This window comes from Mangifera indica, chromosome 12 (assembly GCF_011075055.1).
Source record: "Mangifera indica cultivar Alphonso chromosome 12, CATAS_Mindica_2.1, whole genome shotgun sequence".
Classification (NCBI taxonomy): domain Eukaryota; kingdom Viridiplantae; phylum Streptophyta; class Magnoliopsida; order Sapindales; family Anacardiaceae; genus Mangifera; species Mangifera indica.
The window spans coordinates 1,016,992-1,035,817 of record NC_058148.1 but is presented as its reverse complement, the minus strand read 5'-3'; the positions used below and the strand labels follow the sequence as shown (position 1 = coordinate 1,035,817).

At 27.7% G+C, this 18,826-nt stretch overlaps 1 protein-coding gene across 11 annotated transcripts in view; it reads left to right on the top strand.

Moving 5' to 3' along the window:
- Positions 1–967: 967 nt before the first annotated feature.
- The window catches only part of LOC123192193, a 54,030-nt gene continuing 36,171 nt past the window's right edge, over positions 968–18,826 (top strand). Inside the window, exons 1-6 of one of the 11 annotated variants that reach the window (XR_006496833.1) lie at positions 968–1,142; positions 1,206–1,247; positions 1,449–1,580; positions 2,902–2,971; positions 3,084–3,220; positions 3,309–3,665. Coding sequence is in view for 6 of the 11 variants with exons in the window: in XM_044604657.1 (XP_044460592.1) it covers positions 1,078–1,142; positions 1,206–1,247; positions 1,449–1,580; positions 3,084–3,220; positions 3,309–3,361 (429 nt within the window). In the remaining 5 variants the exon portion in view is untranslated. Of the gene's footprint in view, positions 1,143–1,205; positions 1,265–1,448; positions 1,629–2,901; positions 3,666–3,896; positions 4,021–18,826 lie in introns of those variants that run through there. The other 10 variants (XR_006496837.1, XM_044604657.1, XM_044604659.1 and 7 more) reach the window with 10 other exon arrangements.

Here is an 18,826-nt window from a genome sequence, read left to right as displayed (position 1 = left end):
GTTAAATGTTGAATTAAATATTATTTGTTTAATAATGGTTATGTTGGTTGGTTGATTTTATATTTTATTTAATGTATATATTAGATTTCTGATTTGTTTGATTATTCAATAATTAATAGTGTATGTGTTTGTAGAATTGGATTTGTTTAATGCATATGTTTTGTTTTGATGCAAAGTTAGTTGCTATTACTTATTAGATTTATGTTCAATAATGCATATACTTTGTTAATTGTGAAAACTGAAAAGTATGCACAATATAAAATTTATTGTGTAAAGTATATGTAATTACTAATTAGACATAATATTTTTAGGTTTTTATAGAAAACTGTAATTCCGGTTCAACCGACCGATTCAAATAGTCCAATTGATTCGATCAAAACTAATACTTAAAATGGTTTTTATTCCGGTTCGATTTTGAAAACCTTGGTTTGGAATATACTTAAAAAAATAGTCTTTAGTAAGGAAAAAATAATGAGAAAATAAATATCTTGTCATTATAGATATTATTTTCATGATTTTTTTGATAAATTATTTATTTCTTATTTAAACTAAATAAATTTATATTTTTAGTGAGAAACTTTTTAATTTCTTATTAAAAAACTTACAAGTCTATTGTTATTGATAAGGTTGAACCGTCGACTTAAATTTGCGCTGAGTTCAAATACAAAATGTTAGCTTATTTTTTAAATAGAATCGAACTTGAACTTGAACTAAAAAAAATTTAATTCGATTTAACTCATGAGCCAGAGGATGATTTGATTCAATTCAAACTTGATTTGTGACTCAATTCAAATTTAATTATAATAAATTTGAACCAAACTGAATCAACTGAATTGACTTTCAAAACTAAACTGGCTCGCTCAAATTCAACTGTAAATCTATGTAAGTAAAGGTCTACCCACCCAATTGATATTTACTTACCGTATTTGTATTTATTTTTATTTTTTTAACAAATTAGCTTAGACAATTTACACAAAGAAACAGTCTCGTATTTAGGATTTGTTTTTTTACAAGTTCTAGGGTTGTGTTTCGTGTTTTCAGAGCCATGAGTGAGGTGTTCGAAGGATACGAGCGCCAATGCTGCAAGCTCTCTGCAAATCTTTCCAGAATATGCAACTCAACTTCTCTCCTTTCCGATACAGGTATTGTCAAACGCTTGTCATAACTTACTCAATCATCAGTTACTTGATACTTCAATTTTACAGATCAGAAGAAGGAAAAGGTTGCGGATATAAAATTTGGTCTAGGTGATGCTGACGTTTTGGTACTGTATTTTTAATGATTACTGTAACTTAAATTTTATGTTTTTAGTTATAATTTGATGTTTGATTTCGGAAAATGGGTTAAGGTCCATTATCCATTTCAATATACTACGAATTACATGTAGAGTTACGGAACCATGCCGTCTTTCACGAGTTATTCTAATCCTGTCCTCTGCCTATTGGCAGCCAATTTATAATCAGCTTCTACCAAGCCGCCAAAGGAGATTCTCTAATGCCTAGGACAACCACATGCGCCTCCTGGGATCACAACAGCCCCGTTCTTATGAGCAAGCCAACGAACAACCGCATAGTCATCTGGTAATTATTAGAACATATGCAGAACAGTCTGGAATTTATTAGGATAAGGTAATCATAGGATTTCTAATTGAGATATTTGAGTCATGAAAACTAATCCTCTGAGTGTTTGGTTGTTGAGTTTGCCATTATGATTTGCATAGGTTTAAGAAGAAGTTCCAAATCTAATTGTTTTTGCATGAATTAAGGGATCACTTTTGAGCCTCACAAATTTTTATAGGCTTAGATTTTATTTATTGGAGCATTTATTTCCATTTAAACCAAGGGACAAAAATCATGATCTGATTTCTGGATTTTTATTTTGTTGATCTATATCATAGTGGTGATAGGTATTGTAGTTTGAATTCAGAAAATCTGAGAGGAATTTGAGTAGCAAGTAACTTTCATTTTTTTGGGCAAATTATTATTTGTATCTAGATCACTCATGGTTTTGTGGTTAATTTATTTTAGGACCATTTTTTTCATGCTCTTCCAAATAATATTATGAAGGAAAATGATGATTTTTGCTCTCTTTATTAAATTTACCCTTATGTTTGTATGCACTTCCAATATTTTTCTACCTACACATCGATATACACATGCTAGTTACATCAATGCGATGCAAACTTGCCATCATTTACTGACTTCATAGTTGATTATAAATATTGTAGTTGTCATTGCCTGGTTCCAGTGTATCGGTGGGTGTCTATATATGTGTGATCAAGATATAAACAGCCTGAAGAGTTTGGAAATCTTTCAAGTTTAAACAGCCTGGAAATGGAAAATAATCATTTAACTGGTCAAATACCACATTCACTTTGTAATCTAAAAATACCTTCAGTTCTTGCAAGTTGTTCCATCTATACCTTTTTTTTTTCTCACCTTGAGGTATATTATATATCTTTATGTTTTTCATAAATTTCTCATGATACCTTGATTGTTTTTTACATATAATCAGAACTTTGGGTCAAAACAACATCAATGGCACTATCCTTGAGTCACTTATAAGTCTTTCAAACTTGATCAATATGTAAGTGATTCCAGAGAGCAACAGACGCCTGCATTAAGTATAAATAATTTTTTTCTAAGTTTTTGGTTCCATAGTTGAACTTCTTTTTGAAGTCAGCATGATTCCAATAATCTTAGCGGTCAAATTCCTGCACATTTATTCCAAATTCCTAAGTACTAGTAAGGACAACAATTATTTGTAATATTTTAATTTTTAACAACTCTTTCATGGTATGAGATGCTGTGAACTTTTCATTTATTTGATATGCTTGTTTTTAGGCTTTCAGTCTCACTCTTTGTCATCAGAACTAAACTTAATTTTGTTGGCTTATTTTAGTTTCATGGGAAACCATTTGAATTGTGATAAAAATCTTCCCCACCCCGTGAATCTAGGAATAATGATTCAGGTAATTTGGTTTGATATTAATTTGCTTCATAATGTAGGGAATGATCTCTCAAAATACAGCATATAAATTGTCTAGACCAGCTAACTGCTCGGGTAATCTCCTATTCTTTTAGGGGGTTTAAAGAAGCCCATTATCAGAATTATAGTTGGGATTATTGGAGGATTTCATGTTCTTTTTGGAGCTCTCTATTTTTCTTGTGCAAGGCTAAACATAAAGGCTACTGGCGTGGAGTATTTGTAGATGTTGCAGGTTTGTGCTGTTTTTCAATTTACTGAAAACTAATTACTTTTAGATGTTATTGGTTTTCATATATTTATTTATTTGTTCTGTTCTGTAGTTTTCCTTTTCAGTATTTGGCTTAAATTTTTGGAGCATTTGTGCATGGCTTAAACAATATTTTCGTTAGGATGGTGATGAACAATGAAGTCAATCTATGCATACGTTATGAAGCAATCTCATCGTACCCAACAAATAAATGCATGGTACATCGTTTTGTTAGGATGCCACATCATTTTGTTGCCACCCATTGATGCCACATCATTTTGTTAACGGCTTAAACAATATTGGCATCAAGTAGCGGCTTAAGCAAACTAATTACAACATTTTGGCATCCGAGTAATAAGTATGACTGTTAATTTTGTTCATATATAATTTATAATTAGATTTTACATAAAATATAAATAAATCTTTGATAGGTTCAAGGTGAGAGTGAATGTTCTTGGTGTTTATAAGATAAGGGTGATCATTCTTACCTGATTAATTTGTTAATTTTGTTTTTTATAGTGAATTTTAGTTATAAGAATTATTCTTAAACTTTTTTTCTTTTTTACTACATTAATTCTACATTTGTACGAAAGATTGTTATGATTTTCAATTATAATTTGAACAAAAATAGAAGGACCAAGGCTATGAGTAATCTTTGCAGGATGACTGGGGTAGACAGGATCACACCTAGAAGGCTAAAATGCAAGTTTTTAAACATGTAAGGGTGATTTAAAAGTTATGAAAATATAAGGGTTTTTAGTGATATTTACAAATTATATTTTAACATTTAGAATATTGGCAGATATATTACATTATTATTCGTCGAATATCATTGTATATTCATATATTTTCAACAAATGTTGTTATAACAAATTTTGATTTTCTAATTGCCAGAATTTTCCTTTTTAAAATGGCTAAAGTAATGCTTATGATGGGTTCTGAAGGACAGTGGATACGCACAGATAACAATATAATGAGATATATTGATGAAAATCAAAAGATGTTGATAAGTGCGCGCATGAGTATGACTTAGAAGAGAGAACACTCTTGCGTATAATTGGGAAAAATTAGAAAGAGGGCTTGGAAGGTTAGCAATGTTTATGAATAAGAATGGAAATTAGTATTTTACCTTTATGATGGATGAAAATGAAGAAACATAAAAGGAAAGACCTTAACAAAGGCAATTGGAAATGGAAACCATGACTATTTTGCCCAAGATTACAAAGACACTTTGAATAAAATAAGCTCACTAGTTATTCCTAAAATATCATTGGATTCTATATAGAAATAATTATTAGGTGTTAATAATTAATTTAAAGATATTAAAAAATAAAAAATCTCTTTATATTTTCTAAAATAATAAAATTAGTTTTACTAATTAAGTTTTATATGATAAAATAAATAATAATCGAAATTTTGATAAATAGTATATTAATGCGCAAAATATAATTTTTAATGAACTTATTAACAATTCATAAATAATCAGGATGGTTTTGTTAATTTGTAAAATTCAAAAATATTTGTGTCATTACATAAAACCTTAAGGTCATAATAATTAATTATCACTTCTGATATAATTATGTTAGGGTTATATTAAGGGTATAATCGAGTCGAGTCACTTACAAGTTACTCATAGCTAAACTCAATTATTGTTGAATTGAGTTTAAATTTATTATTGATCGGTTTAGTGAGCTCACAGTTTAACTTAAGCAAGATATCAATTAACCTTTTAAAATTCAAATTTATCACTTAAAATTTTGTTCTCTATCTTGAATATAAAGAATAATTGATGAATATATAAATTATAAAATTTAAATATAACTTTTTAAACTAAATTTGAGTCAATTGCACCAACTCCAAATTAAAGCTTAAGCTAGACCTGGCCACGGGCCGGTTTGGCCCGTGAATCATACCGAAACCGAAACTGGATTGAACCGTAGAACCACGGTTTTGGTTCCGGTTCACATAAATTGAAATTGTGAAACCGTCGGTTCACACCGGTTTATGAACCGGCGGTTTACTGTACTGAACCGAAAAAAATTTGAATTTTTTTAAAATTTTATTTAAAAAGCCAACGGTTCCCTGCGCAGGGAATCGTTGGCTTTGAAGGAAAAATTGCAGGGGACCAACGGTCCCTTGCAATTTTCAGAGAAACGGTCCCCTGCAATTTTCAGAATTTCAATTTACCCCCTCTATTTTTAATTTTTTTTAAAAAAGTTTTTTTCTATATATACCCCTTCAAATTCTATTATCTCAAATCTCAATCTCTCTACTCTCTCACTCAATCCTTCAAACTCTCATTCTCATTCTTTAAACTCTTAATATTCTCTCAATCTTTCAATTCAATCAAATTTTCTTAAATTTAATTAAATTCTTTCTTAATTTTTTATTAATTTCAATTTCAATTTTTTTTATACAATTCATAATTAATTATAGAATTTATTTCTATAATTAATTTTATTTATTATTTTTTTATTACCTTTTATAATTAATCATATAATTTATTTATATAATTAATTTTATTTATTATCAAAAAATGACAAGTAGTGGAAATTCTTCCGGTAATAGGAGATTTGGTCAATATTCACATATATCAAATGTGAATGAAAATCAATTTATAGATGATTTTCATTCATAAGAAAGTGAAAACCAATATGAAGAGGTGGAGCAACAACAACATCAACAACAGATGGAGATGAAACAACAATCTCAAAAAATTCCTACATCCGATATTTTCAAAATTCATTTCAAGAAAATACAAAAGGAAGATGGTAATTTTGATGTAGCTTGCAATTATTGTAGGCAAATTTACAAATTCAAACAAGGAGGTGGATACGAGACATTCAAAAGACACTTGGGGTCAAAGTATCCGAAAAAATGGGGCAAAACTGAGGTCAAACACAAATAACCGGGTATGGTTCTACACACAAATCTTTATTTATGTATAGTGATAATAAAAGTAAAGAAGAATTTACAAAAATGGTAGCCACAGATCATTTAGCTTTTAGTTTTAGTTAAAATTTAGGTTTTAATAATTATTGTAAAACTGCATTAAATCCTGCACATAAAACTATTCCAAGAAATACATTAAAAAGAACATTATTTAGTTTATATAAAAAACAAAAAAAAAGTTAATTCAATTTTTTACAAATTTTAATGGACGTGTATCTCTATGTAGTGATATTTGGAGTGACCATTGGCAAGTTTACTCTTATATGGGTATAACTTGTCATTGGATAGATGACGATTTTCTATTGCAAAAAAGAATTTTATCATTTAGGGTGTTTGATGAACGACATACGGTTGATAATATTTATAGAATAATTAAAGAAATATTAGAAGAATATAAATTACTTTATAAAATTTTTTCAATTTCATTTGATAATGCACGTTCAAATACTGCCTTAATAAATTATTTAATTGATATTTGTAAACCTAATTTAGGTGGTAGATTTTTTCATATTAGATGTACATGTCATGTATTAAATTTATGTGTACAAGATGGTTTACATTATCTTAATAATTTTATTAGATCAATAAAAATAACAATTTCATATTTATGGACACATCCCCAAACTATGAAAGAATGAGGTAAATTTTGTAAACAAAATAATAAAAGACCAAAAAGATTTCTTAAAGACGTGCCGACTCGTTAGAATTCAACATATGAATTACTCAACGAGTTATTTGATTATAATGATTTATTATGCTCATTTATTTCACAAAATGTGTCACAAATTATATTATATCCCCAACATTGGGATATTTGTAAAAAAATTTTAAATGTATTAAGAAATTTTAATAATGTAACATATACTTTAAGTGGGGTTTATTATCTCACTTCTCATTTGTTTTTAAATGAAGCTGTTAATATTATTGAAGCTTTACAAGAAGTCGAACAAGATATTATTCTACAAGAAGCTGTTTCTTTAATGAAAACAAAATGGTTAAATTACTATAAAATAATTCCAGAACTTTTTCTTGTTGCATGTTTTTTTGATCCTAGATTTAAATTAGATGGTGTCACAGATTATTTTACATTATATTATGAATGTTTGCAATTAGATGAAGTTAATATTCCATTAACTATAACTAATATTATGAATTTAATTAAAGAAATTTATGTTGAATATGCATTAATTTATGGGGGTTCTTCTTCCTCTCTATCACCTATTGCCCCATTATCAACCCAAAATATGAGTTATGGTGAGCGTATTATGATGCAAAGGGGCAAAAGACCAAGAGGAACATTAGGCTCCACCTTGGAGCTTGATATTTATTTAACTACTATTTTTGAGTTTGGTGACAGCAATATAGGTAAAGACTTTTCAGTTTTAGAATGGTGGAGTCGACACGCATCAACTTTTCCAATATTAGCAGCTATTGCTAAACAAGTTCTAGCAGCACCAGTATCAACTGTCGCAGTAGAACAAACTTTTAGTCAAGGGGGTAATATATTGGGTGAGAGACGATCAAGTTTGGCTCCCGAATCTATTGAAGCTCAAGTATGCGTGGACGATTGGACAAGAGCCGAATTATGCCAACAAAAAATGAAAGTGGACTTCAATGAAGAATCGCTTGATTTAACTACAGATAGTTCGATGACGACGAGAAATAATACTCAAGATAGTGGATGTGAATGATAAGGTAAGGGGGTACTGTCAGCTATTAGATATGCAAAGGTAAGAGAATTACGTAGATTTTGATTCTTCTAAACCCCAAGAAGATACGTAGGAAGCTTAATTGAAAAATTAAGTCAAAGCCTTCATTTTAATTTTCAATTATTGTAATTAATAATTTAAAAATTAAATCAAAATCACGTATTAGAATTGACGGTTCAATATCAGTTTCAAATCGAAACCATCGGTTCCGAACCAGGGTCATGAACCGAAACCAGTGGTTCCGAATCGTGGACGAACCGTCCTGTTACGGTTTTGGTTTAGGGTCTTTATATTTTCGAACTATGAATCGATAGTTTCAAACCGAAACCAACGGTTTATAAACCGTGGCCAAGTCTAGCTTAAGCCAAGAATTGTTTGTTTCTGTAAGCTTAGACTCAAGTTATACCTAAATATCATAGAATTGAACTTGACTAAAACAATAGCTGCTTAGCTTATTTTAACTTGGTTTAATTTGGACATATCATTTTGACCCGTAAATGAATCCAGCCTGGGTTGATCACAATCTTAATTATTGGTAGATCTCTTTTTTCTTAATCTTTTTAAATAAGGCTAATTACGTCCTTTCATTTTCTTTGTTTTTTCCTTCCTGGTGGGTCCCAATGCCCCCTTCACATGCAAAGCGAAAGAGAAGTCTATTACTTCATCAAAAGTAGAAGGTCCTCGTCAGATTCATAACAATTTCTTTTGAGGGGACGTTTGATTTGGGTAATATTTGATTACTAAAATAGAAAGATTATCTTGAAGATAGATTATTTAGAAAATTATTGGGTATAAATAATTACTATGTTTGATAAAATTTGATAAGTATAAATAATTATTGTGTTTGATTAAAGATAATAAAAAATTACTAGTAAAATATTTTACTTAAATACTTGTAAATATAATTATTTTTAAATATTTTTTATATTATTTATCATATTAATTAAAAATAAATTTATTTTTATCTCAAAAAATTAATAAATAATAATATAATTATAATAAACTTAAGATTATCTCAGTAATCTTTAAATACCTAAGGTGAAGGTGGTAATCAGATTACCACCTATATTACCTGTCACGTCAGCATTGGTAATAGAAGATTACTATAATATTTTATTACTGACAAACCAAACAAGAGAATAAAAGATAGATTACCAAGGTAATCTTAAAAACCTTTAACCAAACGCACCCTTAAGGATTAAGTTTCGAAAAGTGGTAAAAACACATAAAATTTTTTTTTTTTTAACAATAATTCATATCTAATTATATATATATTTTTTAATTTTTAGTTTTTTAATTTTTTAAATAATAATATTTATTAACCGGCTTTGTATGGTAAATTATAATTAATATATATATAGAATAGTAAATTATCATTTAATATTATACAATAAAATAAAAAACTAATATTTCAAATAAAGTTTTAGATTCTTTCAAATTTTATATAGTTATTAAAAAAAAGTATATAATTAGACAGAGAGTGTTATCAATTTTTTTGGTTAATCGAATAATATCGTTCATATCAGTTAAATAAGTAAATTTCGAGATATAATAATCGAACCTATAATTATTATATCAAATAAATTAAGATTTCATAAACGTAAAAAAAACTCGAATTCAAGTCTTATTTTAAAAGTTTTAATACTCTATTATTTTTTTATTTTTTGTTATCAACTTTATTTGTAAAGTAATATACTTTTGGGTGTAATTATTATTTTTAAAAGGTTTAGGGCATGCTTAATTTTATTCAAACCTCGAGAATGACGTTCCTTTGTTCAAGGTCAATCTTGGGTCTTCTGCCTTTTTTGCTCTTACTCTGCCTGCCAGCTTCTGGTGAAGTGATTGCAGTTGTCTGTTCATTGTTCTTGATAGTAGACTTCTTTTCATTTTCATCCATGACAATTTCATTGCCATGAATCATAATAAAATACTTACTATTTCCAAATCATAATATTGCAGTTTATTGAATAATATTACATATATATATAAAAACAAAATTTTTGAATTTATTATATGTACCTCTGCAAGAGCATCTTATAAATAAATAATATTATATATATAAATAAATTATATAAATTTATTTATACAAGATAATATAATAGCATTTGATAAATGTTTTTAAAGTTTTAAAAAAATAAAGAATCATATTGTCTAATTATAAACTATCATATAAGTTTTTATAATTTATTTATACATATAATTTTACTCTTTATAAAAACCCAACAGGGTTTATTTACTCTTATATTTTGAAATGTTGGATTTAATATGGGTCAAACTTAAACAAAACTCATTTTCAAATTATTTGAATATAAAAGAGTCAATTTAAGTTTATTTTGAGATCGGAAAATTATAACTCAAATTTAGTTTTAAAAAATTTAAATTTTTAATTTGATTTGAACTAATTAAAGCTCTGCTCAATTATGAAAATAAACCTGACTCTTAGCTTAAATTAAATTCAAATTTGAATTAAATCTAACCCTACTGTTTTTTGAATAAATTAGAATACATTAATTGTCGCTTCTTTGTCAATTTGAAAACTTAGGGTTGATAACAAATTTTGGTCAATCACCCTCCAATCCATAATCTTTGGAGTGGGCCTAAGTCCAATAAGTGTAAAACTAGATCAGACCCAAGTGGTTAAAATCCCAAAAATTCACATGAACATTAAGATTTTAGCATGTTCACCACCACCGCCACCAACAACAACAAGTGCTTTTGCCTTGCCCAAGTGAATGGAACGTGTAATTTAAAGTGCAGATGGGGACACAAATGCTTTTCCTTATATTTGTCCTGTGAAAGAAGATAGCTATTTCATTCATCATGTCCATTATGACTTTTCAACCAACCTTCTTCTCCTTCCTCCCTGCCCTGCATCTCCATCATTTTCACGCTCTTCTCTCCTCTTCATCTACCTCTCCATGACCCGTCACACTTTCATGTATATTTTTATTTTTATTTTTACATTTCTTGAACAAAGATACTTTTTGGATAGCCAATAATTTAACCTTTTTTGGATCATTTCATACCTTACATGATATTACAAAACTTGAAGATTTTGTGCTCTAATAGTCATTTGACATAACGTCAAAGAGCTTAAAATTTTAAGTTAACTGATAACTTTACATTGTATTGTAGTTAGAGACATGGAATTTATATCTATGCACTTTAAATAAATAAAAAGATTCTCAAACTTATTAAAATATAAATGATAAGACAGTAACATCTCATATCTGTTCAGTGATAACATAACATTCTATTTACGTGTGAACTTAACATTTTGTTTATCTAATTCTATATTCATTTCAATTTTTTTGAATTATGAAAATATTAATATTTTTTAACCAAGTTTATCTAAAAAATTTATAATTAAAATAAATATATGAATTGTTAAATTATTTGTAATTTTATATAATAAATTAGAGATAGAAAATTAATTCTAAATAAATTGTATACTTCAAAGTACTAAATAAAGTAAAATGCAATAGCAAAGGGTAAGGAGTTAGCTGGCCCCCTTAGGTTTGAAAATTTTTATTGTAATATATGTAAAATATAAAAAATAAAATAAAATGCAACATCAACCAATTCTAAATTTTATTATTTCTTCACTATTATTCAATCCTTGACCTTTGTAAGTTTGAATTTTGGCTTCGTTACACCACTAGATAAATGGATCAAACAGGTGAGAGTTAAACTTTTAGATTAAGTGATAACTCAATATTGCATCAAAGTTATAAGCCTAAAATTTCAATATTATACTTCAACTAGATAAGAAGAACCCAAATCCCATTGAACATACCAATTGGACTAAAATATTATTGCTAAGACACAAATGTCTTCAATTTGATCAATGGTAATATAACATTTTATTCACATGTGAACGTAATATTTTCTCATTTTGTCTATGTTAACTGGTAATTTGATATTCTTTTCATGCTCAAACTTAATTTTCAATTCGCGGATGAAGGGATATTTGCTTAGATACACTTTAAAAGTTATTTTTGTAGTTCATTATTGGTAGCCTAAGAATACATATGTTTAGCATTTAAATGTCTTTGCTAAATACATAGAAAAAAACTATATAGACTAAAAATGAGTATTAATTTATGTACTAAATATAATCTGTCACTTTATAACATGTTGTTACTTTATCCCTAATTTTATATTACTTAATTATATGATAATATTTTATCAATAGTTTATATATCTAACATCATGATCTAATTATTATTTTTGAAATGAAAAAAAATGAAACTGTGTACTAATAATGAGTTCTAACAATGACATATTATTATATGATATAGTGTTAATTTATGTTTAATTCAAAATTATCTAATCATATAATAACACGCTATCGTTATTACACAAAATAGTACTCATGAATGCACATTGTTTTATCAAAAATAAATGCGTAACAATAAGTTATATCCATCAATAAACAAAGGCCATACTCTAAGTCAAGAAATATGACCAAGTCTATAACCTCTCTTATATAAAGAGTGAAAATCTTTGAGACAAGATGAACTAGTCTTAGCTACTTTTCATCTTCTCTTCTTCCTCTCTCTCTCATTGTTTGCACGATGAATATTTTTGTAACCATGATTCAAAGTTGCTGCCACGACCGCTACCACCACAACGGCCGCCAGAGGTTGGTCATTTTTCTTCCACTTCTTTCCTTATTATATATGCATGGATGCATGAAACACTGAAAATAGAATGAAAGAAGCCCATTTTTATATTCTTCTTTCTTTATATATATATATAATTCAACTTTTTCAATAATTTTTTGTTCCTATGCTCATAAATCCCTTTAACACAAAATCATACCAAGCAATGCACACTACCGAGAATTAGCCGTAGTCCTCCCAATCAAGCAAGTTTCAATTTGGTTTCATTCACATACAATATTATAGCACCAAGCATGTTGTTAAGCCGATACTCCTACTGGAATATCAATTAGTTTACACCACTTTAAATTCAACTTTATATAATGAAACCTTAACCTTCAAATAATCAAACCCTAGCAGTAAAACACTAACCACTCAATTAACATATTTACAAGCCTTTAGCCATAATAATCAACAATTAATCATGTTCATCAACTAAAATCTCAATATAGCATTATCATATTAATGATAATAAATCACATAAATTACCAACCCAATTTTAATTATGTATGATCATAAAAAATGAAGGTGAAACCCTACTTACCTCTCTTCCAATGTTCACAAGATCTTCACATGGAAAAGACTTCTCCCAACAAACCTCTGATGACTTCTCTTGGCTAAAACCTCTTTCTGCTCACTCTTACGACTCTCAATTTTCTAAGAATATGATGTAAATGTGAGCCAAAACATGTCTAGATTTGTTTTTATTTTCACTATATTTAGTGATACATAGACTTATACTATTCATACAAGGTTATATATATCATTATACCATAATGACAGTTTTCAAAATTCTTATGAAACTATCATTTGTCTAAATATTCAAATACACTGACTATGCATGAGCAATTTTGTTCATACATAGTTGTGCATATCTTCTAAACTTAACCAAATTACATAGCTTTCATGAGAAAAGACCATTTTGCCCCTTGCCATGACATAAACAAGCGTGTGCCACCCTCCCCCCAAACGATTATGCATCACAATTTCTATCAACCTAATTACTTAAACACAAATGTATGCAAGCAAGGTCAAAACACTAACCTGTGAGTGTTACAAGTAGGGATTGCTCATAGCAAGATATTTATTCAATAGGATTGAATCAGCTCAGTTTGGCCTTTTACCTAACCATGAATGACCATTCATGTGTCATGAACGCCTATTTATGGTTAGTAAAATGAACAACCCTTCATGTGATTAATGAACAACTATTTATGACGTTAACTATTTATAAGGACATGATTTCATGATTTCAAAGTGTCGTTTATGAAACCCTAACCATCAAGCACGACTCCTAGTGCATGTCTTTGAGATGCATATTATAATGCATCCTTATTGTCAAATATATCATGTACTTTAAAAATCAAATCATCTCGTGTAGAACCATCACCAAGACTTTCATAAAAAAGATCTAGATAAGGTGTAACCCAATGAATTGAGTCAAGAACAATGACATGAACATTTACTGGAGGTATACCATGACAATTTGGACCTTCAAGCCTTCCATTAGATTTGGCTCCCCCAATTCAATCCATACCTACTACATGTAAGGTTGTTTCAATATGAATTGTTTCATCATACTTAGGATCTTCCACTAAAATACCATTCATTTTTGCCCTATGATCGAAAACACCCTAAGTTGAGACTTTATTCTTTCGCCCACAAACCTATTTCTTTGTAGTCATCTACAAACTCTATACCAAGAATATTCTTAAGATCTTCATCATTAATAATAGTGTTTATATTACACCTTTCATCTTCTTTTAGGTCACATTGTGGTTGTATTTTTTTCGTATTAATTAGTGAAAAATAGTGCTTATCTTTTAATAAAGGGAAAAATCCATTTGATTGTTGCTCCTTAGAATGTTTGTCTTGAAATTTTGTTCTTCTTACCTTACAACTTATTGTCACACAAAAAAACATTGCTTGTTTTATTCTTCAAACTAATGTTATGAGACATCAAATTTCATGACCATCTTAAATCTCATAAAATAATCTATTGATTGAGTTTTTATTATTCATCGTAATGTGGATACGCTTTATTATGGATAGATTTTCAAAAGAGAGCTCAAAACCTCAAGTAATTCTTTGTATATAGTTTCTTATTCAATTATCAACATCTTTTGATTTTTATTAATATATTTCATTATGTTGTCATCTACAGATATCCACTGTCCTCCGTAACCCATCATAAGCATTACTTTAGCCATTTTAAAAAGGAAAATTCTTGCAATAAGAAAATCAAAATTTGTTATAACAACATTTGTTAGAATATATGAATATACAATGATATTCGACAAATAGTAATGTAATATATCTAAAATATATAATTATTATTTTCAATAAAAACCCTTATATTTTCATAATTTTTAAAGCACCCCTACATGTTTAAAAACTTGTATTTTAGCCTTCTAGGTGTGATCCTGTCTATCCCAGCCATCCTACCCAAATTACTCATAACCTCGGTCCTTCTATTTTTGTTCAAATTATAATTGAAAATCATATCAGTCTTTCATACAAATATAAAATTAATGTAGTGCAAAAGGAAAAACGTAAAGAATAATTCTTATAACTAAAATTCACTATAAAAAACAAAAATAACAAATTAACCAGGTAAGATTGATCACTCATATCTTATAAACACTAAGAACATTCACTCTCACCTTGATCCCATCAAAGATTTATTTATATTTTATATAAAATCTAATTATAAATTATATATGAGCAAAATTAATAGTCATACTTATTACTCACAGTAATAATAGCAATTGAAAATTGATTTAAAAAAAAAAAAGAAGAAGAAAAAAGTTTTCAGTTTAAAGTAAAAGTGACTAACCTCAAACGCAGAGCCACTCTTGAAGCTTTTGCATCTTCGTCGATTTCATCTTTCTAGTTTTTTATTAATCCATTTTCACATCAGAAATTTGAAAAGCAAACTTTCTGGTTTAAGTTTTTCTTTTTATCTCCAAGGTCTTTTATCAAAAGTCTTTAGGCCCTTCTGAATTAAACATCCGAAGCATAATGGAATTTCTTTAATATTTTGGTCATTTTAAGCTTTTCAATCATGCCAATTTCTTAACAAAGTACGTACTTAAAGTGGAAGATAACCCAAATGGATTTGATTGAAGAAGCTAAAGCTTGCATAAATGTTCAATTTAAACAATTCAAATATGAATTAAAAAATTTTTACCTCTACTTAGCTTAATAATTCAAACTCTCTCATCACATCAAAAATTTTTTTTCTCAAAGTGTTTCTTTTTCTTCTCTAATAACTCAAATAAGCAGAGTTTAATCTCAAACAAATTATTTTTAATTTAAATTAAATTCAAACTAATCTTTATTAAAGTTTTGGTCCCTAAAACAACCCTCAATGAAGAAGTTTGAAAAGAAGACTTTATTTTGGCTTTATGGGCAACTTCACCACCCATTTTAGTTCCATCTACACATAATAAACCACTTAAAACTGAAAAGATTTAGGAGTCTTACAATTACTCTTACAAAATGTCTCACAAAGGAGAGAGACAATATGTTAGACCGATCCCATATAACACTAACACCAAGCATTTATAAAATAACCACTGTAATAGATTAACTCAAAACAGTGTTCAAAATCATCGCACATTAGAAAACGAAAACACCATTGCCCAAGATTACAAAGACACTTTGAATAAAATAAGCTCACTAGTTATTCCTAAAATATCATCAGATTCTATATAGAAATAATTATCAGATGTTAATAATTAATTTAAAGATATTAAAAAAATAATAAAAAATCTCTATAAATTTTCTAAAATAATAAAATTATTTTTACTAATTAAGTTTTATATGATAAAATAAATAATAATCGAAATTTTGATAAATAGTATATTAAAGCGCAAAATCTAATTTTTAATTAACTTATTAACAATTCATAAATAATGAAGATGGTTTTGTTATTTCGTAAAAATAAAAAATATTTGTGTCATTACATAAAACCTTAAGGTCATAATAATTAATTATCATATATGATATAATTATGTTAGGGTTACATTAAGGGTATTCTCGAATTGAGTCACTCACGAGTCACTTCTAGCTAAACACCAAGAATTGTTTGCTTCTGTAAGTTTAAACTCAAGATATAATTGAGTTGAACTTGACTAAAACAATAGCTGCTTAGCTTATTTTAACTTGGTCGTACCCATGGCCACACTTAATCACCCTTGGATTTTTTTTAAACTTTTTTTTATGACATATCATTTTAACCCGTAAATGAATCCAGCCATATTTAATCACAATCTTAATTATTGGTAGGTACATCTCTTTTTTCTTAATCTTTTTAAATAAGGTTAATTACGTCCTTTCATTTTCTTTGTTTTTTTCCTCCTGGGTTTTTATGTGTGGGTCCCAATGCCCCCTCCACATGCCAAGCGAATGAGAATTCTAATACTTCATCAAAAGTACCATGGTCCCCGTAAGATTCATAATAATATCTCCTTTTGAGGATTAAGTTTCGAGAAGTGGTAAAAACACATAAACAATTTTTTTTTAACAATAATTCATATCTAATTATATATATATTTTTTAATTTTTATTTATTTAATTTTTTAAATAATAATATTTATTAACCCACTTTGTATGATAAATTATAATTAATATATATAGAATACTAAATTATCATTTAATATTATACAATAAAATAAAAAACTAATATTTCAAGATAAAGTTTTAGATTCTTTCAAATTTTATATAGTTATTAAAAAAAGTATTTAATTAGACCGAGGGTGTTATCAATTTTTTTTTTAATTAAAGAATATCGTTCGTATTGGTTAAATAAGTAAATTTCAAGATATAATAATTGAATCTATAACTATTATATTAAATAAGTTAAGATTTCATAAACGTAAAAAAAACTCGAATCCAAGTCTTCTTCTAAAAGTTTTAATACTCTATTAATTTTTAATTTTTTTTGGTTATCAACTTCATCTGTAAAGTAATATACTTTTGGGTGTAATTGTTATTTTTAAAAGGTTTAGGGCATGCTAGTATTTTATTCAAACCTTGAGAATGACATTGGTACGTTGGAGGTCAACTTGGGTCTTCTGTCCTTTTTTGTTTTTACTCTGCCATCGTCTGCAGTTGTCTGCTCATTGTTCTTACTAGTAGACTTCTTTTCATTTTCATCCACGGGCAATTTCATTTCCATGACCATAATAAAATACTTACTATTTCCGAATCATAATATCGCATTTTATTGAATAATATTACATATATATATAAAATCAAAATTTTTGAATTTATTTTATGTGCCTCTACAAGAGCATCTTATAAATGAATAATATTATATATATAAATAATTTATATAAATTCATTTATATGATATGATAGTATTTAATTAAATGATTTTAAAGTAAAAAAATAATTAAATAATTATATTACCTAATTCTAAATTATCATATAAATTTATATAATTTATTTGTACGTATAATTTTATTCTTTATAAAAATATAAAAAAATTCATTTACTCCAATATGAAAAAAAATTTGAATAAAACTCATTTTCAAATCATTTGAATATAAAAGAATAAGTTTAAGATCATTTTGAGATCAATAAGTTTTTGCTCAAACTTAATTTAAAAAGAATTTAATTTTTAATTTGATATGAGCTGATTAAAGCTCTGCTCCATTATGAAAATAAATTTGATTCTTAACTTAAACTAAATTCAAATTCAAGTAATTTGGATTAAATTTAACACTACTATTTCAAATAAATTAGAGTATATTAATTGTCGCTTGTGTGTGAGCTTTGAAAACCTAGGGATCATAAAAACTTTTGGTTTATCACCCCTCCAATCCATAATCATTGGAGTAGGCCTAAGTCCAATAAGTATAAAATTAGGATCACGCCCAGGTGCCTAAAATTTATCGTGAATACACATTTTTTTTTGTATCTATTATGAACATTAAAGATTTTAGCATGTTCACCACCACCAACAAGTGCATTTGCCTTGGCCAAGTGAAAGGAACCTCTAATTTAAAAGTGCTAATGGTGACATAAATGCTTTTGTTTGTATTTGTCTTGTAAAAGAAGAAGACAGCTTATTCTGTCGATCAAGACTTTCAACAAACCTTCTTCTTCTTCCTCCCTGCATCTCCATCATTTCCACACCCTTCTCTCCTTTTCATCTACATCTCCATGACTCAGGTCACACTTTCATGTATATTTTTATTTTTATATTTCTCGAGCAAAGCTTCTTTTTAGATATCCAATAATTTAATTTTTTAGATCAT